Source organism: Zosterops lateralis, assembly GCF_965231275.1.
Source record: "Zosterops lateralis genome assembly, chromosome: 1".
NCBI classification, from domain to species: domain Eukaryota; kingdom Metazoa; phylum Chordata; class Aves; order Passeriformes; family Zosteropidae; genus Zosterops; species Zosterops lateralis.
The window spans coordinates 92636757-92663525 of record NC_139762.1 but is presented as its reverse complement, the minus strand read 5'-3'; the positions used below and the strand labels follow the sequence as shown (position 1 = coordinate 92663525).

General features: G+C 37.9%; 1 protein-coding gene across 5 annotated transcripts in view; it reads left to right on the top strand.

The window, feature by feature from the left end:
- Nucleotides 1–26769, top strand: part of CARMIL1 (capping protein regulator and myosin 1 linker 1) — a 192058-nt gene that overhangs the window by 99758 nt on the left and 65531 nt on the right. For all 5 annotated transcript variants that reach the window (XM_083859964.1, XM_083859965.1, XM_083859962.1 and 2 more), the window contains 10 exons: nt 2846–2940; nt 6948–7034; nt 10640–10743; nt 12666–12743; nt 12859–12935; nt 13861–13965; nt 18795–18864; nt 23126–23207; nt 24520–24619; nt 24707–24761. In XM_083859964.1, coding sequence (XP_083716090.1) covers nt 2846–2940; nt 6948–7034; nt 10640–10743; nt 12666–12743; nt 12859–12935; nt 13861–13965; nt 18795–18864; nt 23126–23207; nt 24520–24619; nt 24707–24761 — 853 coding nt within the window. The remainder of the gene's footprint in view (nt 1–2845; nt 2941–6947; nt 7035–10639; nt 10744–12665; nt 12744–12858; nt 12936–13860; nt 13966–18794; nt 18865–23125; nt 23208–24519; nt 24620–24706; nt 24762–26769) is intronic.

The following is a 26769-nucleotide window of genomic DNA, read 5'->3' as shown; positions in this document are numbered from 1 at the left end:
GTTTTAATTAATGTATGTGATGTCTAGATTTCATGGAGAGCAGAGTAATTCAGGCTGGCCCAGAAAATAAGCTTGAAAAGAGGATTAATCCCTGAGGTATTTTAGAGGAATGGGACAATATGTGATAGCCAAAATACTGATTTCTGAGTGGGCAGCTCAGCCTATTGATTAGGCTGGGCTTTGGTGTCTACCAGGCTTTGCAGCTTGGCCTGACAGGCACAGGCTGTATATGGTGGGAGTTGCCCTTGGCCTGCACTGTTGGGAGATGCTAAAAGGCAAGGACTTGGATATTAGGAAAATGTTCTTCCTCCAGAGGATGGTTGGGTACTGAAACAGAAACAACAGAAGTGCCTGTTGCTGGTATCCAGAGGGTCTTTGACAGTCATGTCAAGTCTTACCTTCCCCTTCTTGACAGGGTATTAATGTCCTTAGACCTAACAGTGTTGCTTCCTCCCACACATCCTCTTTTTTTTCTGTTACAGGGATGTTGTCTAGACAGATCTCAAGGAATTGTTTTGTTTGTCTGAGGTTTCCAGATTGGTAGTATTATTTCCCTTGATGAAATATCCTGAGTCTGCCATATGTATAGTTAAATTGAAACTTTTTGGAGCTTTACCTCCAAGCCTGAATAAGCTTGTTTCAGCCAAGCATGGCTGTGTAATGCATAAAGAAGCAAGCTTGATGCTTTATAGAAAGTTTCAAACTTACACTGCATGTTCTGTTCATAAATGTGCAGCCAAAAGAAGTAACAAATTTTATGACCTGAAACAAATAGTGAACAAAAAGGGAAAGAGATGTTCCCCCATGAGCAGAGCAAAGGTGCCTCTGTTTATGGCAGAGGCTGCACAGTGTGTGTTGTTTATTGTATTTTTTTTTTCCAAAATGAGCCTTGGAGCCCTGTGAGCCCGGTATAGATAATCCAGTGCTTTCTGGTGGAAGTCGGTTTGCTGTGCCTTTGCTCAGTAGCTCACACACAGTCTAGCTGTGCAAAACCTTCTGGTAATCCTGCCTATATTGTTGGCAAAAGCTGGAGCAGAGTTTGTAAAGAAGCCTGGAGGTATAGGCAAAGTGTTGTAATGACAAGAATCTGTTAGGGATAAAGGAAGAGGAGGAAACTCCTCAAGTGGGAAAGGTTTGTTGCTTTTTAACTCAAAAGCTCATTTTTCTTGGCTGGACATAAGGAGCTTGATTCAGTTGCCTAAGGGCAGGCATCTAGCACCATTTGAAATGCTGGAGGATTTCCAGAGTGTTGGCAAATGTCACTGAGGAGCTACAGGAGATCTGTAGTCTTCTGCAGCAGCAGCTGGTAGCAAAGCAGGAGATCCTGGGGCCTGTCAGGTGGCAAAGTTTCAAGTCCAGAAGTTCTTTTTATTGAGTGTTTGTATTCACATGCTGCTTGTATTTTAGGAAGAGAATATGTTTTTCCTAAAGGCAGCCCTTCATCATGCATCTGCAATTCTGGAACCAGTTCTAGCCCCAGAAGGACATAGGGTTTCAAAGGAAAACTAAACTTCCCTGGAGTATCTCTGTACTCCAGTAAACTTTGCAACTGCAGATAACCAAAAGCTATTGAGGCAATTGCTGTTCAGTCTCCTTTCTTTTCCAAATACTAGAAGAGGATGCTGCCTCCACTGTGGTTCTCAGCACAGATTTTGATGGTAGGCAGGATCTGTTCCAAGGAAAAAGGGCATTGTTAATTAGCATTTTGGTAGCTCTCCACCACTGTGCTGGAGAGAGAAATAATGTACTTTAAGGACAGAAAGGAAGAGGGAAATTCAAGACATAGTTTCACATTCTATCTTGGTGTCTAACTTGGGTGAAGTAAGAGCACTGAAGTTACAGCCTCACTTTATCAAAGGCCCACAGTAGATCTAGTCCCTTATCACCCCAGAACTTCTCAGCTGGTACAAGAACAGGTTTGAGGATTTGTCGTAGAGCTGATCAGACACCAGTCTTCTGACTTCATGCAAGGAACATGTCTCCACCAGAGTGTGGCAGTATGGTGTGCAAGAAAACCCAAGCTACCTTTCCACTTAGTGCTGCGGGTGGTGGCAGTCCAGCTGCAGCAAAGTGCTTTCAGACAGGGCACTGCTCCCTTGCCTCTCAAGTGGCTTTGGAACAGAGGTCATGCTACTACATCTACCTACCATAGTTGGTTAAGGTTACTTCAAAACTCTCTCTGCTACCTGGCATGGCTGTTGTCAGCGTCACAGAACTGATAACTCCAAATCTCTTTTGGATCCATTGCTGGGACTCTGATCAGCCGGGCATGCCCTTTGATGCTTCACACTGTAAAAAGAAGCAAAAGACCAGCTCATCAGAGTGCTGCTGTTCTTTGACAGAGCTATTCCTGCTGTTTTATAAGGTTAGAAATACTTCTGGATATGCTGCAAAGCCCATCTGTTTGAGTGACTATTAGCAGAAAGCTGCTGCAAGTGAGCAGGATGGCTTGTGACTGAAAGAGATGGTGGAATGCAAGTTGATGTGTATCTCCAAGTCCTGTGGTGTGCAGAGAGATGAAAGATGTGGTCAAGTTTTGAGTTCTGCTGTGTAACTCCTATTTTATACCTTCAGATCTCTGTCAAAAGCATTTTAGGCTTTGCTTGTATACTCTTCAGACTCTTAGGTCACAGAATAAATAAATAATGAAGTAACTCCCTGTGAAAGATAGCAAATTAACCAGATAAGCATTGTTTAGAACCATGAAGAATCTCAGTTAGTGCTCTGCAGTAGCAAAGGCCACTTGTGTCTAGTAATCCCTCGATGCTTTTTGCTTTTAAGCCTTTGAATGTACTGTTGACAGAGGAGATAACAGGATTCCTTCTCCTTCTCTTTTTTGTTGCAGGGATTTTGCACAGAAACTAGCCAGTGCCCTAGCCCATAATCCCAACTCAGGACTCCATACGATCAACCTTGCTAGCAATCCCCTTGAAGATAGAGGTACTGTAACATTTACCTTTTTCTCTTTCTATAAACATAATAGGAGGGTTATTGCTGCTCCACTCAGCTTTGCCTGAAAAGTAGGTTATTGTTTTGTGCGTAATACTACTGTAAATTTCTGTTGTTCATGAATGACTGAGAATTGCCATTCTTTTTGACTTACACATATCCATTGGTGTGTTGGGAAATATTTAAATGTCTTAAAACAACCGTAGATTTTAGAAGAAGGTAGAACGTGATTGTTTAGGACTAGAGGGTTAAAATAACCTTCTAGTTCTTAAGAGGTGTGCATTTTTAAAAACAGTGTATTCAGTTGGAAGGTGAAGCACAAGGAACTTTGTTTCTTGGGTTGTATTTTTCTGATGGTTTTGTGTTTCTATGTCAGTTGTAATGCCATATTTCTTTTCAGTGTGAAAATTGCCCCTTTTTCTCAGCTCTGTGCTAGCCTGCCCTGTTGTGAGGTCTTGGCAAAGTTCAGTAATTTGGGCATAACTGGCATTCCTACGGACCAATATGCTGTTAACTCCACAAGATGGAAAATCAAGCTGAACAGCTCAGCTTTTCTCAGACTAGGCATCACTAGGCATGATTTCAGTACATATCAAGTCATTCCTCTCCCTTGTCTATTCTTTTTTCACCCAAGAGGCATTTATTTTTAAAATAAGGTTACATTCTTTCAGTCTGGAGTTGACCCTTCAGCGCTGCCCATGTGAGATTTCCATTTGCTTCACTTAATGCATTCCAGGCACACAGTGTTCTGGGATCAGACTATCTTGTACTCCTGTTGGGCTAGAAGAAAAATAAGAATTTTACAGAATGAACCTTTCCTTGTTTTATTTGATTTGTTTAGGGGAAATTTTGTATTCTCTTCGCTGGCACAGTTCAAAATAGAAAAGCTGTTCATTCTGATTACAACCTGATGGACTCAGAATGTTGTTAACACAGAATTTTGTAGGTGTCTCTTCTTTTTTGCTGGTTCAGTGAGGAGAAAAATAGCTGGGAAAGGGGTTTTTTTTCCCTTTCTACATCTGTATTACTTCTCTTTTGACTAGAAGCAAGTATGATAATGTTTTTGTTTTTAACCTGTTCTGAGTAGTTTTTTATTTGAAATTGTTCACATGAATTGCTTTAACTCTTCTGATTACCCCTTGCCTACTGATTATTGTTTGTTCTCGTTAAGAATTCTTATCACATGAAAGCCAGTGCTTTGCTGAAGAACATTATTGTTACAATGTGCCCTAGGCCTACTGCATATTACAGAAATTTCTGTTGAGGGCTGGAAAAAAGGCTGCTACATTGTTGATTCTGCTTTTGAAGAAATGTATTTAGGTTGTGTTATTTGAAGGGTTTTTTTTTTTTTGCAAAGGAACTCATTTTTATCTTGGAAGCAAAACAATTGACCAAACATCGGATACTCTACAGTGCAGGCAATTTTTCTTTCATTTTTTAAACATATCCATGGGGTGCTTTCTTTGCAACAAACCTATAGATTCAAGCCATTCCACAGTATCCACATAGAAGACAAAAAGGGAATGCAGAAACTACAACTTGGAGAAATTAGTGGGTTTTTTTCATTATCTCAGCCTCTCCTATCAAATATGCAATTAAGATTTGACCTTTTCATTAGAATTAGATAGGTTATAGAGTACTTAGAAATTAATTATAATTGCAGTGTGCAAATATTGCAGCTTTTCAGTATAAGAAAATTCTCTGGGTGCAAGGTAGATTTGACTTTGATAAACTGGAGCGGTAGAAAGAATTTCACAAGTAAAAGTGGAGATTCATATAAACATGGATTTTGGAAAATACTTTTTGAAAAATCACCTGCAGGAACTGGAACTAGATTATTTTGCAGTTATAAGGGAAATCACAGAGTTGTTTGTTTTCTGAAGAAGAGCATTTTGTACCCTGTATGAACACAAACATACAGTAAGCTATTGTATATTGTTGAGTATCAATGAGTGAAGGCATGATATTATTACATATTGATGCAACTGTCTGTATTCCAACAGCATGGGTAGTGGGTTTAGTTTACCTAAAGGACCTTCTTCAGTTCAAATACAGTGCAGTGTTTATGTGCAGTGATTTTTTTATTGAGACCAGTCTCTTAAATTGTGTTTGACTGTCCTTTATGGTACTGTCAATATTATTGAGACTAACACCTGGAAAGTTTATTATCAATCCTACCTGTAAAAATCTAGCCACACTGAAGTGATGGCAGTTTTGCTTTTGATTCTACTAGAATCAGAATTTAATCTCATATTTTGTTAAAAATAATGCAAAACAAACATACTGAAGCCTATTAGTACTCAAATTCCAAACTGTGTGCCTGGATGCAGCTAGCTCCATTTCTGCCATGTAAACTCTCATCTCTGTTATGCTATTAGCAAAAAAGAGTGACTTAAAGAGTGTTCAAGGGACAAAGTAACCAGTAGCACTTTTTCTTTTCTGCACCTAATTCCTGTATCTTATAGTTAAAACTTAACCCCCGTGCTCGTAAAATGTGAAGATTGTTCAGCTTGGCTAGAACAATAATTAGTCTGCAGATTGTTAGCTAAACACAAAGATGGAGAGGTAAAACTATTCGCTGCCTGTCTTAGTCAAAATGCTTAACAGCAAAAATTACATTTGTTGTATCCTTAGTGATACTGATTGTCCTTGTAGAGCTATGAAAGAAAGTCCTGTTACTCTGATTTGATTAATTCTTCCTGAAAATTGGTGAAGATATCTGGTTACCATTGTGCTTTACAGTAAATTATTCCAAGCCCTCAAGGGTCTATTTATATGTTTTAGCAATATAAATAAAAGATAGTGTATTGTTTTGAGCTGCATGGGTGTTGCACCCAACATGCTTTTACAGAGAGCATTAAAAAAACAACCCTACCACAGTATTTGCAAGGTAGCTGCCTCCTTCATTATCAATGATAAGTAAAACAGAATAAAACCAGAGTAAAACGTAGGTATGTGACCTACAGTTCACACTGTTTCATGTCTGTGTATGTGGAAGGGTATCAGCTTTTTAATTTACTATGTTTTCAATCAAGTAAAAGGTTTTACCCTCTTCCTCTCTGCCCTTTTCTCTCCAAGTGAATTGCTGTAGACGATTGTATTTCACACCTCAGGTTAAGCCTGGACTTTCTGTGTTGATTTATTCCTCTAATAAATATTTCACAGCTTAGTTGCATTGTTATTTAGGATGTGCCCTCTTAATCAGATTTCAATCTTTTGCTTAAAATGGAGCATGAAATTTGTGGAGTGGGGAACTTGGACACTCTGGGTAAAGGCTTTGATGAAAAGAGTCTTCTTATGGTTTTCTTCTTTTGTTGAATTTGTGCTGATGTACTCCAGTCTGTGTCAGCATTTTAATAGGTTTTTACTGTTTATGATTGCAACCGTTGTGGCATTTCCAAGCCTGTGTCCTGGCTGGGAGCCTGCAGGCTGCTGTAAGAGAATTAAGTGGCCATTATGACTTAGTAAAGGTTTCAGGCTCTTGGGGTTTGCCTCAGAAAAAGAAGGTCATGTTAGCTAATGTGGGTGCCTTTCTTGCCTTGACAGCCCTTGTTTTTAAAAGAAAATAAAAATAGCTGGAAGTTTTATGTGAAACAGCATTATTGAGGTTTAGTTCATGTCTAGATTTTTTTGATTTAGTTTTTTTTCTGAAACATAAAGCTTCTAGATTTTCCAAGTGCTGACTGCTTGGTGTGTGTGTAATAACTTCGCTTTGACTCCTTCTCAAAAGTATGTGTGTATTATAAAGTTTTTAAACTAATTAAGGAGCATTGCTGATATTTAAAAACAAAGTTTCCTCTCTGTTCAGTGGTTAGCAAAGCAGGGATCTTGATTACATCAGTAAAAGGTTCATAGAATGACAGAGCCCCCCTGCACAGTGAGTGCAGTTCCTCCTCAGGTGTCACTGATGCAGTTTGTCCCTGCTGAGATTTGCTGGGAAAACCTGAGGTCACAAAATGGATGTTTTCAGACAAGTTCTGTCTTTTCTCCCTCAACAGGTGTGTCATCTTTGAGCATCCAGTTTGCCAAACTTCCAAAGGGACTGAAGCATTTAAATTTATCTAAAACCTCCTTGTCACCTAAAGGTATGTTTTATAGATATGCCTCTTTTTATTTACTAAAACTTTCAGATTTGCATACAAAAAATACTTTTTCTTACCAGAATATAAAATAATTATTTTGTAAATTATTTACATATATTTTCTCAACAGTACAGCTGCTTTTTTTGCAACCCTGGGTTGCTGAACCCTGGGCTGGGTTCCGAGTACCCTTCAGCACTTTGATAAACTCAGACTAGTTTCTGTAAAGGTTAAGTTTGAACCTGTACTATAAAGGAAGACTGAAATTAGGATTGACTTGAAAGATATGTTTCATATGTGCTTCAAAAAAAGTCTGAATCAAAAATGTGTAGGGAAATTTCCAAATGTCTTGTACACAGTTATTTTATGAAATTAAGCATTGTGACTTATGGTGAGTGACTGCTGGTGAGTGACTTGCTGTGACTAAAGACTTCTCTGTTTTATAACCTACAAATTTCTGATTTGATATTGTAATTGAAATGATTGTGCATTTTAAAAGCGATAACAGCAGTGAAACACAAGTCAAAAGCTTTCAGGGTTTTTTGTATTTTTGTTTTACAAGTAGCAGAAGCAGTGACCTCTTACACAATTCACAGAAACCCAGGATCTCCTGTGTAGGTAATGGGTGTTAAAAATAGAAAAACCACACTGACATTATTGCTGCTTTTTTGTAGATGTTGATGACCTGGAAAAGATGACTGAGTTAACAGCATAAAGGACATTAGCTGATAAAAGATAGAAACCATGCACTTTTATCATGTCTATTATTGTTCTGTGAAGTGCAGATTCTGTATTCTCCATAGCTTCAAGGACTGACCTGGGGAAATATGGGTGGGGTAAAGGACGTTTTTATTATTTTATTATGAGTGTCTATGGCTCTTATTATGCTTAAGTAATCAGTAAATCCAAAGGTGAATTTATTAAATAATGATTTTCTCTAAAAATATTTTTATTTCATTCTGGGGTTGTTGTTTTCTACTGCTAACTCAATTTTTGGTGACAGTTGATTAAGAATCTTGACTAATGTAACATGTACTCTTGAAATGAGATACTTATGAATTTAACAGCAATTTATGCTGTTCTGAAATGTTCATTCATTCTCTACTTTTCTTCATGTGAGCTGAATTATTTCAGCAATTGATTGTGAAGTTTGAGTCAAGAGAGCACTATAGCAACATTTCCTTCATCATAAAAAATAAATGCCAGTTTGATGAAGTTCACCCACACAACTCTTGTCAGTGAAAGTGAATTCTGAGGTTATTAAAAGAATCTGAAGGTTTTAAACATACCTTTTAAAGATGATCTTTAAGTAAAAGTTGAAAATGTTTTCCAGTACATCTAATAGTGATGACCTTGAGAGTAACATGTTACCATTAATGCTGTCTCGTGGCAGCTCCTCAGTATTTCTTAAAAATAGCATATGCCATGTCTTAAAATGGGAATCCTTACAACCCACAGGACCTGAAGCAATTCAGGTTGCTGGAAAGCTGTCAGTTTCTCTCTAACCTAAGAAGACAGTAATGATTTGGTTTTAACTTGAGAGGCTATTTTTGAACTTGTAGTGCTTTCTATGGAGAAAGTCTAAAAGAGTCCTTGGATCTTGGATTCAGTAGACTCTGAAGTGCACATATTTTTTTCCTTCAACCTTTTTATTTATTTTATATATATATAATTTTAAGCTTTTCAGAAATTCAGAACAGTCCCTTGCAGGTTTTGACCTTATTTTAAAAGTGCTTTCTATTTGAGATTAGTTTCTAAGATTGACAAGTGAAGTTCAGGTGGCAACTTCCCAGCTGATCTTTCTTCAAATATTGTATCTCAAAGTTCCTGAGAGCTATTAACAGTCTGAGCCTCCTGAGAGTGGTAAAAGAGCATAAAAGATTGTCTGCAAATGAAAGTGAGATTACTGTTAGAGTATAGCATGAGGTAGTGTGAAGTTCAAACATAAATTTATTGATTTGAAGATTCTGGTTAAATGGGAAATTTTAGTGTACTCATTCAAAGATAAAGCTTGCTTTTCTGACCCCAAGCCAGAGGCTAATTAAAAAAATCCCTCATTCACATTGTTTGCCATCACTGATGTGGCTGATTCTGAGCAGTTCGCCCTTTTTAAGCATGAAACAAGCAACAACATTATGAATTGTTCGTAATTCTTCTTCTCCCTCAGACTCTGCTTCTGAATTCCTAGAATTGGTTCTTGGTTGTACGTGCTGGATTGCTGATAGTTTAACCCAGTTGGAACCCCAGCTGATAACTAGGTACCATCAAGCAACCAGGACAAAATTGCATTTCTTCCTTCTTTTTGCTTGTAAATGTTGTTGAGAAGGCTCACTCAAGTGAATCCAAAGCTCTAATGTCAAGCATTTAAACAGAGCTTCTAGATCTTTTGAAGTTTCACAAAATATTAGTTTGCAGTATACCTTTAGCAATAGGGTGTACATTCAACTCCATCATCTCAAGCTAAAAGAAAAATGACACTAAGCAGAAAAGATTTGAGACTTGACAGAGGTGTTGCTGTGCTTTGATACTTTCTAACTTCAAAAGCCTCCTGAAGCCATACTACTAATATGGGAGACTTTCTTAATATTTGAAAGCTCAGAAAATTAAAGCACTGACGTACGTGTTTTTGTCTCCAGAAACAGCTTGCTAGCTGTTTCTTCCACATCTTCAATGGCAAATCAGTTTCATAGTAATTTTTAAGTGAAGACTGGATGTGTTTCATCCATTGAATGCCCATCCAGTTCCCTGACCAGCTTTGAGAAATTGTTGAATGCTGTGTAGATCACTTGCCTTCTTTATAGCTTTGGCCAGGCACTTATAAAAAACTGCTGCATCAACTAAAGTGATGCTTATGCATGTAAGAAACATATGCATGTAGTGCTTAAAAGGCAGCAAAGATAATCTGCAAAAAATTGAGAAGTTGATGATAAGCTGCAGAGCCCTCAGATGAAAGTTAGATTTCAAGGAATCAGAAATAGCCATGTCCTAATTTGTATTTTGAAAAGCTGAGAAGTTTCAGTGGAAGAAAGCCCTGACTGGTTTGTTCCCAATATGAGCTTTTTAATTTTAATGTGAAAAATATGTTTTTGTTCTGATAAGCAACTGAGAGTCTTTATGCATCTCTTGGTACTTTTAATTAACTATTTTTATGAAATTGCAGGCAAATACATTAATTGAAATATTTTTAATTTCTAGGTCTCATCAGTCTCTTTTGAAGTTCCGGCAATTATAATTGTTAATATACTTGGTCTTCCACAGATGCTTTCATCTACTTCCACAAATAGTTTTATCTAAATATTGTTGCTTGTAGGAATACACTGGCTTAAAATTATGGAGTAAACTGTGTTTTTAAAATCTGTTTGAAAATGGATCTGGATACATCCTAGATCTGGGATCCCACTGTGGCTCCATTAGGGAAGCTGGGAGAGCATGGTGCAGGTGGAACTGGGCATGCTGTGTCAGGAAAGGTCTCATATCTGCCTGGTGATCTGTATTCCTCAGCTGCAGTACAGTGATGGCAGTAGGAAGTCATTCAGCGTTTGTGTGTGTCTGTGTTCACTGAAACTGTGTGTAGAGGCAGCTCATCTGAGTTGTGACCTCTTTTTTGGCAGGGGTGAACAGCCTTTCCCAGTCACTGAGTGCCAACTCGCTGATCGCCAGCACACTCGTCTATCTGGACCTCTCAGGGAACGCGCTCCGCGGAGATGATCTCTCGGTAAGCACTCCTCTCTCCCTGGGGAGATAATGAATGGGTGTTTTAATTAACGGTTGAGAGAAAGGCAAAAACCTTTTTGTTTGGATCCTTTTTGACCTTTATTTCTGTACAGTTTTAGTAGGGGTAGAAAATAACAGTTTTATTTCTACTCTTTGGTATAAAGTCAGAGAACTGCCCCACACCACTAAAAAAAATTCCACGCTATTTTAGTTCATGCCTTTAGTCTTTGGCTTCTACTGATACATGAGAAAAGTGCAAGTGTACCACTTTTTTTCAGTAGACTTGCCATTCTTTCTGAGTTCTGTTTGAAAGTGACAAAATGCCATTAAAAAGCCCTCATCATCTTTTTAGTGATAAGAGTATTACGAATTTTCCATTGGAAGGTTGGAAGCAAATTATTTCTTTTGACTTGTAAAGAATTAATTTCTGTTTTTCAATATTTTTGTTTGTATAAATAAATTTGTGCACTTCCTTGATGCATACTATTGAAACCCATGACTCTTTGAAGAATGTAATTATTTTTGACTCCTTTCTTCAGTGTATCAATTGCCATGAAGGTGGAGCTCTATTTCCTTCATAACGAAATCCACTTACTTCTCAATTTGTATATATTCACTTTTTGACTGTTACATTTGCATTTCTCTTTCACATCAAAAGTTATGTGCATGTAACTGTCAGGTTTTGAATTCTAAGTATTGAGCGTCTAAGAAGATGCAAAACTACGGTCAGCCAATCTCATAATTTAAAGTGCAGTCAGATATAACTTTATGACTTTTTCACATACCTTACTTGCATAAGATTCATCAGCATATTCAGAGAACTAGCCTTTTCAGACATGAGGTGAAAGGGTCAGTGAGACAACAGGGTTTTAAAGGTAGCAAATAAATAGTTAAATGTAAGTAAAGACACACAGTGAATTACCGTGAGAGAATAACGTAGTAAATAATGTAAAAACAAGAGGTAAAATAAAATGTAATAAATAAATCTTTGGCAGGCAGGGTTTTTAAAAACCTAAGGTCTACCTACAATATTTTAAGAGATAAATGTGGAAAGTGGGGCTCTTCTTAGCCTGTCAGATGTATGGTTCAAAGATAAAGATTATTAATACTGAGGTCTCTTAATCTGTGGAATCAGTTTTCTAACAGGAACTCCTGTTACTTAGCAATTAAAATAAACCCTAGGAAAGCACAGAAATTTTTTAAGTGGGGACCTCTCTTGTATTGTAGGTATAGGGGCTAAATGACCTAATTTTGGGGAAAATGGATCTATTTTAGAAATGTTAAGTGTGCACTGTTTGGCTGGATTTCATGTGGAGTTGAGCTTTCCAGTTTTCTGTGAATTAGGTCACAGTTTTATCTTTCTGTGTTGCTCTCTGAGACTAAAAAGAGCCCAAAATGAAACAGTGTATAGTAAGAAGTTTTACACAGTCTAACATTTACATGACATATTCTATACAGTACTGAAGCCAGCAGTGTTAAAATCTTGTTACCTGTTCTATATTCTCCCTTAAACCTGCAATGTGCAGCTGATATTGATACCTAACCACGGGCTTAAGGTGCAAATTAGTTGCTTCCCTCATGCTTAAAGGGTCTGGCTTTGACTTACAAACCAATTAGCCTTTCTGAAATGTAACAGCAATCTGAGTGATGTCACAAATCTTTGTTTAATTATCATCTGCTGTAAAAGTTAAATGCAATAACTCAGGATCTGTGCTTTAAGAGAAATGCTGGGCAAGTGTAGTCTGAGCTCTGTTTTCACCCTATTTTTTAAGCCTGCAAAAATAAAACAGGTTATATTGATTAGGTGAAGTTTCAGGTGATTTTATAGTAAAAGCCGAAAATGCAATGACAGGTGGTGATCCAGTAACTGTTGTCATAATATAAAAATTAACATCTGTAATTCTTTCTGTCCAATAATTATAGAGCCTGTACAATTTTTTGGCCCAGCCAAATGCCCTTGTTCACCTGGATTTATCCAACACGGAGTGTGCACTAGATATGGTAAAGACCATTTTTGTGGCTATTTTAATAACAAGGAAACATTCCCCACCTTCTATCCCTAGGAACTTCTTTGGATTAATATAAAGTAAAATAATTTGCTCTTATTTTGAACCAGGTGTGTGGAGCCCTCCTTCGTGGATGTCTTCAGCATCTAGCTGTCCTTAGCCTCTCAAGGACTCTGTTTTCTCACAGGTACAATTTAAATGTCATTACCCTTAACTCCTGCAGTATTTTGATTTATAATTTCTTGCACTCATGTAGCACCCTCCTTTTTAAGAATAAATCTAAGACTTTTTTATAAAGTCTTTAAAGTCTTAGTGCTCAATGAAGTAGGTATTATTTATTCTAGGCAAAATATTTTCTTCCTTTCTGCTCTTTGCTAAAGGTCTGTAAAGTAAGCTACCTTGTCTAATACGTGTTTGTGTGATACTGATGCAGCAGAAAGTCTATATATAATCTTTTGTCTCTAAAGGGCATAGTATCAGGCTTTGAAGTCTGACTGACTTGATTCCTCTTTATATATGATTTTTAAAGTTTGTATTTTTCATGATCTGATGACAGTTACAAATGCTTTTTGTCCTGTTTTATTGGTCTCTGGGAGGAACTTTCTTTGAAAGTCTTTGAGATTGAACATTTACTTTCTAGAGTACTTGCATTGTAGGAGGTATTAGCTTCCATTTTCTTTAGATTGAAGCTTTGAGTCCTTATCAGAGATGGCGCCTAATTGATGCGAAGGTATTCTAGCATCGAGTAATTATTTCTAGTGGTAAAAAAGCAATTTCAGGGTTCTGTTCATGTCCTGTTTGATCTTCTGCTTGTGACATGTAAGTATGTTCACAATTAACCAGACCAAAATGATTGTTCTTTGTAGATCACAAAACAGAAGGTAGATAGTGGTGTCTTCTGTGCAGCAGTGCAGTTGTGAGGATTGTTTGTTGAATCAACATTTTGATGACATTATAATTCTAAGCTAATTGAGAGCCACTGATTACAGAACTGCCTAAGGTAGAGCAATTAAACTGTAAAAGATCATTACATTTCTGATGGCTTGCGTTCACTATTTATTGGAATGAGGAGTGTATAAATGCTATTTCTTAATGAATTTGTTTACTTACAGAAAAGGAAAAGAAGTCCCTCCCTCCTTCAAACAGTTTTTCAGCAGCTCACTTGCTTTGATGCAGATTAACCTTTCAGGAACTAAACTCCCTCCTGAGCCTCTAAAGTAAGAATTTAATATCATTTTCTCCTGTGCCTAAAACCTAGTTTGCATTGTTGTTGTATGGGTGTCTCATATTAAAAAGGAAGGGGAAAGAATTTTGCTTTCTTCTTTTTTTTCCCATTGTACATTATTAATATTAGAAGTGTGAGTTTTGTGCTGGTCACACATTTATAAAATGTTCTTTCCATCTCACAGTTGAGACTATTAATCATATTTTTTGCTCTGGGAATGTCACAGTTGTTTAGCTTCCGCCAGCGGTTTTTTTGGGATATGTTTCTTTCTTTGTAGTTTATGAACAAAACTGCTCCACAGTGAAATGGGATTATAGGCTTGTGTGAGTGCCATTCCTTTGGGACTGCATTATTGCAACAGCCATAATGAAATGGAACCTGTTGCAGGATTTGGGAGGAGAAACCTATTGCACAGAGCTATGTTCTTCTTTTTGGGGGAGGAGAAAATGGCAGCTGTTTCCAGGAATGCTAAGTAAAATGAGTCTTTTTGTTATATGTCACTCAACCTGTGACTAACAGGTTCTGCAGGCTGAGGGAAATTGTGAAGCTCTGTCACCCTTCTTGTGATGTGTGTGGATTTGAACTGTGTTGAAATTTTCAGACATGAAATTTAAAAGTGTGTTTTAAAGTCAGGATAGATAGATCTAGTCTAGATAGGCCATTCTGTGATTCTGACAGAATACTGGTGTTTATTTGGCTTAATTAAAGAAAGGGCTCTTTTCAAAGTGTCATCTTCCTAACTAATATGCATTAAAATATACATAACCTTATGCATAGCAGACACCTAGACACATTCACAACCTATTTTGCAATCCTAATATGGATATAGGTGCATGGATGTATCCTTGTGTGGCTGGGAGCCTGCAGCCTGAGGGAGAATGGAAGAGGGGAATGGGGAGTATCTAATGAACAGGACTTGATGGCAAAATTGGAGATGTGGGATATAAAGAATAGTTAGTGAGAATGGGATGGAAAGCTTTTTATACACTCTGGAGGAAACTAAAGGAGGGAAGAGTGACAAGTGCAACAGCTGAAAGAGTAATGTACGTGGTTTTGGAGTATTTTTTTCTTAATGCAATTCAGTACTGAGGAGGGCAGTACAATATCACAAATTCACAGAATGGCTCAGGTTGGGAGGGACTTCAGTGGGTCATTTGGTCCAACCTCTCTGCTTAAGTAGGGTCATCCTACAGAGCATGGCACAGGATTGCATCCAGATAGTTCTTGAGTATCTCCAGTGGGGAAGACTCCACAACATCTCTGGGCCACCTCTTCCTGTGCACAGTCACCTGCACAATAAAGAAGTCCTTCCTCATGTTCAAGTGGAACTTCCTGTGCATCAGTTTCTGCCTGTGGGCTCTTGTCTTGTTGCTTAGCAGGTCTGAGAAGTGCCTGATGGTTAACTCAGATTCACTGGGCTGAAATCCATATTAAACTGCAGAATGAATATGGATTTTAGCTCTGATCTTTCACTTTGTTCTGTGTGATGCTCTTGGTTGTTGTTGTGCTTGCTCAGACTTTGGCAGTGTTAGGAAGGTGCGGTACAGATGTGTTTTCAAACAGAAGGTGATTTGTTTGAAATATGGTTGATTCTGAATAATTTAGAGCTATTGATCCTATGGTGGAGGACATTAGGGAAGAAAAACAAGGATGTGACTGCTACAGAAGACAGTAGTGGTTTGACAGGAAAAAGAGAATACTATGGGACACTGAATGTATCATTGAATGCAGAGATTAGGAAAGGTGAGAAGCACCAAACATTAAGGTTCATTAAGGTTCTCTTCTTGTCATGTTGAGTATCTCTTATGGTATGAGGAATTTTAGCAGGTGAGTACTGTACAATTGCCTGAGCTCATGAAAGATGTTATTATATTAGTTTATCCCAAAAGCTTGGGACCCTTTGCCTGCCAGCTGGACAACAGATGGTATCTTCCTAGTCCTTTTCAGTCAAAATATGCATTAGCAAAAATTTGCTTCTGGTAATGTTTAAGATAATCTGGCTCAATTTGACTAAATTGAGTTTGAGGGAGTTACTTGCCTGGTTGGTGTTGGTGGAACAGGTAGTGATGGGGAGCGTAGGATGAGCTGAGAGCAGAAAGCTCTTTCACTAGCACAGAAAGCTCCAGGGAGGGGCATCTTTGCAAAGTCCAGCTGGATGTGAATGGTCTCAGAGTGTCCATGCCACTCTCAGCTGTCTGGTATTTTGGCCTGGACTGCTATTGTTCTGGTGACAGCATTCACCCCTGCCTAGGAGGTAGGACAGAAGCTGTTAGTACTTTTTGGTAATTTCTGTGATGTGCTTTTTCTCTGACCTAAATTTTTCATTTAGTTTGAGCTGAGTGTGTCACAACATTACAAAGGACTTTGATCTGCAGGACACCTTGCTTTACCTCTCAAACCCTACATAGCTTGACTAATCCACTTCAAAAAATGTCCTGTGGAAGTTAATCTGGGTTTAAAAGGACTGAGGATGTGTATTGTGGAACAGCTGCTTTGCCTTTTGTTCTTAACTGCAAGAAATTAAAAAACTTCTCCAGAAACATCAAGATCACAGTGTTGGTTAAACACAAGAAGATAGAAACAGGTTTTTTTCAGGCAGACTTAAATTCGTCACTGCCGGGGCTGCAAGAGCATGTGAGAGGTGGCTCCAGGAAGGAAAAATTAAAAACTATGGTGTATCATAATAGTACTTTTCCGGCTTCATTGGTCAGCCTATATGAAAAAGCTTTTGGAGTTGGAGCTGTCCAGTGACAAAGGAGAAGTTCCTGGTTTGTGTCCATGAACCAGAAGTCACCAAGTTCAGTGTGTGATTCAAGATCAATCCTGCCTAGAGAAATATATAGATGAAATCCAGATACCTGATATTGTGAGTTCCAAATTCTCCTAATTAGTTGTTATTTGATTTCTTTATAGGCCTCCTTTAGCTCTACAGTTGTGGTATGTTTAATTGCATGTGCTAAGTCAGTGAGTTTAAAGATGCTGGTTAATTTGTGCAGTCTGTGAAGGACATGAATTTGCTTAGACAGTGTAAATCAAGCCTTTCAGGTTTGCTGATAAAGCTGTACTTTGAGGATGCCATGTGGTAGGTGAGGAGAGAGTATACCTTGTACATAGGTAATATAGTTAATGTTCCATTGCAGCTCACTCTTTTTTTCACCATTTTTTAATGGAGGCAGTTTGTACTCTTGTCCTTGTTGAAGTAGAAGTTGGCATTTTTGTTGAATTTTACAGACTTTGCCAAAAATTGCATTTTAATCTGTCAGTGCTGTAACAAGTTTCTGATGTGCTTCTCATCCAAATGCTAATTACAAGGACAACTCTTGTGTTTTGCATCATGCACAGTTGATAAGACCTCTCCATGTGTTTCTATGTGTGTGATTTAAACATAGTGGCCAAGTGTAAGTATAATATGTCTGGCTTCAGGCCCTTTGAAGGCTGGTGATTTTTCATGACAAAGAATTGAGAAATAAGGGGATTTTCTTAGGGTGAATTTATAGGGAAGAGGTTAGGGAAAAAACCCTTTTTTTTCTTTCTCTAAAAAGTGTACAATTGAAGCAGCACGGTGTCTCATTTTTTAATCTGCACTTTTTTATGCTTGCACATATTTTTTATTTCCTGGAAATGTTTAGGAAGCTCTTTGCAAGCTTACCATCAGCCAGACTGACTGAATAAAAAACATGTCTGGGTAAGAAAGATAGACAAGATAATCTGAAAATTTGTGAGAACTGTTGCAGAACTTTCACTTCCCTCCCCCTCGGCTCTGTATATTAATAGCTTAAGTAAATAAGCACAAGACATTTGCCTTTGTTAATAGGGAAGGTCTGATTATACTTGCAGGATAGAAGATAGAAATAGGTTTAAATGAAAAACTTCCCCAAGACACACACATTTCAAATGTAGCTTTGACACACTACTTGCATAGCAAGTGTGTAGACAAATGGCTCATCAGAAGGGGTTGGTTTTTTTTCTCCATCCATCAGTCACTTGGTTAGCTGCTTTTGGCTGAAATGCAGTTGGAGAAGAAAGTCCTTCTGTCTCTCTGTTCACTTATTAATCCAAGGCTGCATCTATTCTGAAGATATTAGAAGGTATACACAGATTTTGTTTGTTCCTTCTCTATTACACATATTGTTGTGCTTTCTGATTTGACAGTATTAATATAAGTGTGATATTAACACTAACTTTTAGATGTGGAAACAAACTTCTGTAAGACTTTAAAAGTGGGTTTATGAAAACCATAAGTAGTTGTTACTTCATGTGTCTGCCAATCTGCCTAAAGGCAAAGGATGCCATTGCATAGGAATATAATTTTGAAATCTTGTTGGATTGTGGAAGTGGAGAATTTTGTGATACTGGAACATGCTCCAGCCTTTGAGTGTTACAGGCATTGTGCCTGGCTGAAATGGTTGGCTGCATGGCATCTTGTGTATTTTAAAAACCTATTTTTTTACTAGATTTTTGGAAAATCAGAGATATTGTATGGTTATATGACAGAACACTCCATTTATAATCATTTGGTGCTCTTTGAAAATTAATGCTGAAGAAAAATCATCTCTAATGAATGTTATTAAACGTTGATGGTGCATTAGCTTTAGAGTTTCTTCATTAGCCTTGCATCCCTACCGTTTTTGAAGCTCCTGGAGTGTTTTGAGTGTGGCAGGCTTGTGCTGCCACTGTCAGTGAAGAAATAACTGTTCAGCTGGTGTTGTTTTGAAATGAATCTTTGCATTATAGGTGTATTAACCTGTGATCACTTAGATGATGATGATGTAAAGCTGCCCTTTATTTTTTTAAAACTATTCTAAAATTGATCTTTTTCAGAGCGCTTTTATTAGGCCTGGCTTGCAATCACAATCTGAAGGAGGTGTCTTTAGACCTCAGTAGCTGTGAGGTAAGGAATATTTATCAGGATGTGTTCAAAATATGCAATGACAAGGCTTTAGAGTTCCTGTGAAATCCACTGGGCAAGATATTCTTCCTCTGTAGTCAAAAGTTGTGGGAAAGGTAGAAGTCAGACAAGCAGTTATGGTGGAAGTGAGGATGTGTGTTACAGTATCCTAAATAATGAGCACAGAGATTCAAAGCACCTGATTAGCAAAAGCCTCCTTGCAGTGCAGCTGGACTACACACTGAGCCAGCCTGTTGGATGCTTGGCAGCTTCTGCTCTCTGGTGGTGTGATTAGCAGCAGGATTTTCCAAGGTGCCCAAATTTGAATTGCTCAAAGGAAGCTGCATGCCCTGAAGGCATGTCTGTGGTTCGATTGTCTTCCTTCAGAACTGAAGACATGCTTCCTCTTCTGCAGGTTTGCTTTTTAACCTTGGGAGAAATTCCATTTTCCTAATCAATTAATCAATTTAAGCCAATAAGGAACTTTAGTAAAAGTTATTAACATAAGAAGCACTGTAAAAGTGGCCTCAAGAATAAGTAAGAACAATTGTGGCAACTTATTTGCCTTATCTTGTTTCCTCTTGCTTCCCTGTGCTTTGCTGTGCCCTCTGTTTCCCAGGACTGGCCATACTCTTGCAGGTAATTCCTGTGAGGTTACAGCAGAATGAGAAAAGATCAGACACAACCCTGGGGAGCCACTTGAGGCAAAGTCATTTTGTAGAGAATTGTGTGGTGGACTCTTGCCAAAGCCAACATGATCCAGTTTAGGCTCAGCCCTTCTCTGACTTCCTCGTTTTTTAAGCTGCAAAGAAAGCCTCCCATTTGTTAGATATTCCCGAGGCCATCTGAGTATTAACTGTTCTAGGAGTGCCTGCAAATGCAGTGGTTTCCCTTTAAGTAGAAAGCATGCAATATTGATAACCATGTTGAAGTGCTGTAATCCTTGCCTTTAGGTTTGTGGTCAATTGCTTTTGAAACATGCACAGATTTCCTTATGAAAAAAAACCTCAAACCATTGTGAATGCATATCACAGTTTTTGATATTTCAGATTTTTGGAAAATATTACTTTGAAGAGCACTACATGTAAATTCCAAAAGAAAAGCTTTCAAGTCAAGTACATATGCTTCTGACTTCTGAGTAGAGGGATCAGACAGATGATAATTTATCTTTCAGAGGAAGGAAGGAAAAGGGAGGAGTAATTAATGTAATAAAAATTAAGTCCTATGATCATAGCCGATCAATAAAACACAAATATAAGTAATGAGAGTATAAATCAGAATGTAAATCAACAAGGGCTGACAGCAGAGAAAATATTACCCTTTCATGAAATAACACTCAGGATGGGATGTGAAAGAGCCTTCAAGGGGCAGTGAGACACCAAAACCAATTTATTGGACACCAAAACACATGTGGTCATGGCTGACAGAAAGGAAGGAATCCTGCCCAACTCAGTGTTGCATTCCTGTAGCTGGTCCCTCCAAATTGACAGCACTCCCTTAGATCCTTCCCTTAACATTTTTTTTTTTCCCCATCATGGAGCTTTATCCATTCTCATGTGCTTTGGAAAGAAGTTATGCTTCCACCAGCAGGGAAGTTGATGTGCCAGCAGCTGGGAGTGTTCTCAACTGGCCCAGCACCTCAGGATCCTGCTCCACCTCTCGCTGACCCTCTGGGATCTGGGCAGGGTAATCTACACCCAGAAAGAGAGTGGTGGGAAGCTTGGAGGCAGTCACCACCACTCCCAGTTCCTGCAAGCACATGCTGCTAGGGGGCTATAAAGCTGATGCTTCAGCTTTGCCCTCTTCTTTCCTACATCAGGCAAGCTGTACTCAAGGATGGAAGGATAAATCTGTGTTCCTTCCCTCTCCCACCATTTTTCATTTGCTCCCATAATTTTCTGGTATATTATCTCTGAGCTTAATCATTTTCTATTGCTTGTTTTGTTGGTTTTTAAAAATTATTTTTCACTATGAGAATTACATTTTATTTCTACCTGCTCAACACTGATGTATTTCACTCTTTTCCCTTCTGCTTCCCTTAGCTTGGTCACTGTGTAAGTACCCTCCATGCTTTACCTTAATTGTTAAATCAGTAAGCAACTTTGTTTGCCCTTCCCATATTGATACCTCATAGCTTTGAGCACACTTGGCATTTTTAATTGTAGAAGGGTTATTCTTCATTTTCAAGTAAGAGCTTTTCTTTGTAGTCTCAGAAGTAGGTCATATAGGAGGTGTTGCAGAGGGTCTTTTTGTCAGTATCACAGTCCACATTGATGAGCAGCCTTTCAATTCATCTCTGCTTTTATATATATATATTTATGTGCATAATATTTTAACACAGTTGCAACAAATTGTGATTCTAAAAGTGGAGGTTTTGTCATCACTTTCAGATTAAATAGATGTCACCATTTGTGCTCATGAAATGTTTATGTACTTAAAATTTTGAATGTAGAGTTATCTGGTGCAAGATTGAAAGCTACTCCTGAAAAACTGTCCACTTCAGCCCTCAAAGTATATATAGCCATAAGCATTTGGATTCTATTGTGAATATAATTTTAGTGTATAGAACTTTATCCAACCAACAACCAATCCAGTTCCACATATGATCTGCCACTTCCATGGATTCTGCAACAGTGGATGTGACACTCTGTGTAAAATGGTTGTATTTTGGTGGGCCACACTGAGAGGGCAGCACAAAGCAAACATGAATGATTTTGGCTTTCATGCAACAAATGCTATAAATGCTCTTACCAAATTAAAGTTGAGTTATATTTGCAGTACTTCTGGCCAGAAAACAGCCTGTAATATGACTACTTACTGAGAAGATGAGGTGAAGGATAGGCTTTGATTTATGGAGAGGGGGAAAGGTGCCTTATGTTCTCCCTCCAGATGTGATTTATGATTTAGGTGTTATCTTTGACCACCATTCTCCAAATACTCAGGTCAAGTTATTCAGCTGCTTGTAAACCATGACATACCTCAAACTTCCAAAAAGTGCCAAATCAGGTCTTTAGTGAGAAATGCTTCTAGAAGGCATTTGTGGCTCTTTATTATAGCATGGGTAAAAGTTGATGGTCCATGGGAATATTAGCAGGTTAATTCAGGATATTTACCCAAGTAAGTCAACTAAGTAAAATATTACACAGTTTTTATGGGCAGGAGGAGTAAAAGATTTGAAGAGGTTTGAAAAACTTTTCCATTCTTTTTGTAGCAAATAATGTGAAAATAGAAAATGTAAAAATAAAATTTCAATAGAATTTTTTCCCACTTTAGCTGAAGTCTTTTACTGGAGGATGTTTATAAAGTGAAATGCACATTATATAAATTTGCATAGCTGCAAAACATAAGAAGATGCTTTTGCTCCTTTGGAAAAAAAAGTTTTGTTACTTCAATAGCAGTAGTAAATAAGTGTGTAAGATTTCATAACTTTAATTCTTAATGTTGATATTTTCTCCTAGAACATCTAATGTTTTTTCATTAAATCCTGACATTCATTTTTATACTCATGTAATATTTCAGATTAATAATATAATAATTGATACTTTGCAGCCAGGCATTTTTGTTATTGTTGCAATTTTTTTCTTTTATTGCTATGTCTTAAATTAAGAATAACTATATTACTGTTTTCTCTTGTTTATGGTCTTTTATAGCTCTTTTACAATTGGATTATTTGAATTTTCTTTTCAGCGACAGAGAGGCATAATTTAATTGAAGTTTTGATTTGGTGTTTTTTTTAATGCCCCCCACTTATCTTTGAAATAGGCATCTTAGTGTTGTGCTAAGAGCTGGAAGAAGATGCTCACTGTAAGGCCTGACTGTAGTGGAGGTCAAGGGGGCCAGTATTGCAGGCTGATAGGCTGGCCTAAGTTCATTTTTTTTTTTTTTTATCACCAGACACTAGAAATGTCCTGGCGCATTCATGTGGAGAATGCTCACCCCAATCCATGAGGCACTGCCTGACACAAGTGCTAAAGGATTTGCTGTGTTAACCATTTAAGTATTTTCCTGATTCGAAAGCTTAGAGGTAGTTTCAAGAGATAGGAAAGAGAGTGCCTTTTCTCATTTGTGTGCGAATACTGAGAATAAGGATGAGAACAGTAGGAATGTGTGCATAGGCTGTCATTTTGATGTCTATAACTTCTTCTGTCACTGTTGTTTTTGCCGCTGCTAGTGCCTTCTGTATTCACAAAGCTCCTACCACTGTCTTCTGTGTGATCTTGAAACCATAACTAGTTTGCAAAAATGGATGATGTTTTGTCTCTAGTTAAGATCTGGAGGTGCACAAGTCTTGGAAGGATGCATAGCAGAAATACACAATATCACCAGCCTAGATATTTCAGACAATGGTAAGTACACAGAACAGGAATGGAGAGTCATGCAAGTCAAGAGATGCTTTTTGTTTCAGCTCACAGTGTAACCAAGGTTGGTTGCTCTTGCACTGTGATTATTGGCCACGTTGGTTATGAAAATGTCTCCGACCAAGACCTCTTATTAAGAAACGTTGCAAGACTAAATGTACCCTCAAAAGTTTGTTACTTGAGATCAGTGTAATGCAGCAGAATAAAATAATGGCACCAAGCTCATATTAGATCCAGAGTAAATTGAGTTTAACTACAAGAGGGTGAGAAGCTGAATGAAAATTGGAAGCATCATGAAAGAACAAAGGGAAAGGTCTAGTACAGAATGAAGCTCGGGGGGAAATTTGGAGCAAAGAGCCAACAGCTTCAGGTCAGAAAAGGCCTGCTTGGGTCTTTGGAAAAGTCTTTGAATTTTTCTGCTTTGGAGTCTCTGTGCTTCCTAGCACAGATATTCCTGGGAATATGAGCTGGCTTCTCATCTTGCAGATTCAAGGTGCAGATGTATGAACTGGAAGAATTCACCTGCTGTATTTGCCCCTCTATCAGCCAAATGCAGAAGTATTTCAGAAACACATTCCCAGTACAGTGGAATACCCAAGAAGGGTGGGATGGACAAGGGGAAAGCTTTGAGAGTTATTGATTCAGCCCAGTTATGCAAAAATATTTATTTTAATAAATAAGGATAGATATTTGAAATCTAAATTATGCTGTGAATCTGAATTCTAAATCATTGCAATCTAGCTAGTGGAATCCTCAAATATGTAACTAGCTTGGGAATACTAAAGTTATTTTTCTTTTACTCAGGAGTAGAATAAAATTTACCTTGTTTCTCAGGTCATTTTATTCATAGTCTGTTATGTTAGCCTTTTTTGCAGGCTTTTGAAGGCTTTCAAATATTGTTGGTACACAGTTTAACTAAGACTAAATAGTGACTAGCATTGTTTCAGAATTCTCCGAAGAACTTCAAACTCTGCCTGGCAGTGTGAGGAACTACCCTTGGGTGGTTGGACTGTGGATAAGGGACTGAATTCTCTTCTGTGCTTCTGAGAGGTTCCTTTAAAGGCTGATTAGCATGGATATTTAAAAGGCTTATTTCAGAGAAAGTATTTATTCTTGTAGAAAAGCAGAGGCACTAATGAGAAAAAGATTTAAAGATAAGAGAACAAAATTTTTTCTACACATTTAGGAAATTAGTACACCGCTATAATTACTTGAATGAATATAGCATCAATAATTGGACCTGGTCTTGGTCTTTTGTGAAAATGTGTTTTAATTCCTAATCTAATCTGATTCTTTACAGGCCTAGAATCTGACCTCTCAACCCTTGTAGTCTGGCTTAGTAAAAACCGATCGATAAGACACTTGGCATTAGGCAAAAACTTTAACAACATGAAATCCAAGTAAGGATTTTCTTTCTTTTAAATAACAAGAGAATGAATGAGGAGAAACTGCTGATTTCATCATCTTCCTAACTTTTCTTCCCTCAGAAATCTCACTCCAGTACTTGATAATTTAGTTCAGATGATTCAAGACGAGGATTCAGTGAGTATCTTTCTGCCTACTATCATCATGTGTATTTCTGCCCTCACAGTCTATTTCTGATAACTTTCTTCACTGTGTTAATTTGCTGCATAAGATTTGATCACAACCCTGCACAGATACATCTGACATTTTGGGATTGTTCTTGTTTTTTTCAGATTGTAATTTGGATTAAGTTGTGACATGTAGGTGAACATTTTCTGAGGACAGTCTTAGGATCTGGTTGTTGAAATTTATTAATTTTAAATTGTTGGATATGTGTAACCTAGTTATTTAGGTCTAAATACTTTTGTATCCTGGTAAGAGATTACAGTGGTAGTGTTCTCAATAATAATGGCTTTTAATTTATGGAATGCTTTATTTCCTGATAGCTGTTCTTGGGTATCAACTTTTTTTTTTTTTTTCTTGACAAAATGCAAGGTCACTGCAATGATCTCAGAACTCTTTCCTTCTTCAAAAGATGCAAATAAACCATTCACTGTGCTGTTTTCCCACTTCTCTTAGCCATGGGAGCAATTTCATAAAACCTTTTCAGGGTACCTTGCTGGGATGCTTGCCCACTTTCTTAATTTCTATACTATTTTGTGATTCTGAAAGACTTTTGTAGTTGGATTTGTGTTCTTGCCTGTTCTTGGCATCCTGGTTTTGGTTAGAAGGGGATCTTAAGATACTCTGTTACTCTCATGCTTGTCAATCTTTATTTATCTACTCTTAGTCCTTTCTTACTCCTTAATTTCCTGTGGAAGTACCAAGCAAGCTTTCCTCATTCTCCAGAGACTGTACACTCAAGTCGTCTGAACACCTGGTATTTCCTGTTGTCTTTATTGTCTCACCTCCAAGTTCACACACTCCATATTAACTGCTTGGCTGCCTTCTCCTCCCATCTGTGTCTGTATCCTGGCAGTTTTTACCAGGATTTCCACTCTCTCTTTCCTTGCAAGGTCATTAGACTCATATTCCATGTTCCCTTTTTCTTTGTTCTTAATTGTATTTGAAGTGATTTATTAAACCAGTCCTCTATGCTCTTTCTGTCCTCTTAAATGGGATTGGTGGTACTGGTGTTTCCTGATTCTGTGCTTTCCTCCACATTTTATTCTTTAAAACATGTGATGTCAGTGTGATGTGGTGAAGTTCTGCATATAGATACCAAAACTGATCCTAATTGAGGTAACACCTGCAATGAAAGCACCTTAATAAAACTCCTTGTTTGCACAAGTTAGATGGAGGGTTGTGCTAAGTAATATATTGGTGGAATTCTGTGTTACTTCTTGTATCAAACTAGCCTTTTTGTTTGGTGCTGTTTGACCACCTCCTTCTACTCTGCCTCTGAAGGGAATCCTGCAGGACTGCCTTCCCCTCCTCTCCTTTTCCTTTTGATCTGTACTGAGGGGTTTCATTTAATCAGATAGCACCTGCTTCTTCTCTGTGGGCATTTGTCTCTGTCCTGCCCTGTTTCCCATGCTTATCTTTTCACAGCTGTCCTGAAGAACTGAATCACAAGCAAATGTAATTTAGTATGTTTTCTATTTCCACTATTCCTTTGTTCTGTTGCAGGTGAACATTTCTTCCCACTCAGGCCATATCCTAAAATACCTCATCAACATACTCAGTGTCCTTTCAGTACTCAAATAACCTTCACAAACATGCTGTTGAGGTATTTCCCCTATTTCATGACACTCCCTTTCATGCTATCTTTTCTTAAGATCAAAAGTTTCAACTTTCACTGTACTATTTCTATTTAGAGTGTTACAACCTTCTGTTTATCTTTCCTGGCATCTGTTTTTGAAGATTCCAGGTATAGGAAAAAGTAGCTGCTAAATTTTGTGTGTATCATTCTTGAAGCTCTTTCTCCTTTGCATCATTGGCTTCCCCTTCTTGCATTCCTTTTCTTTTCAGCCTGTGGGTGACATCATTTGTTGTTCCACTTTCTGCCTTTTACACTATTCAGTGGTCAGATGTGCTCCTGTAATTCTTACCCACCATGTTTCCTGACCTAACTTACACAATGTAT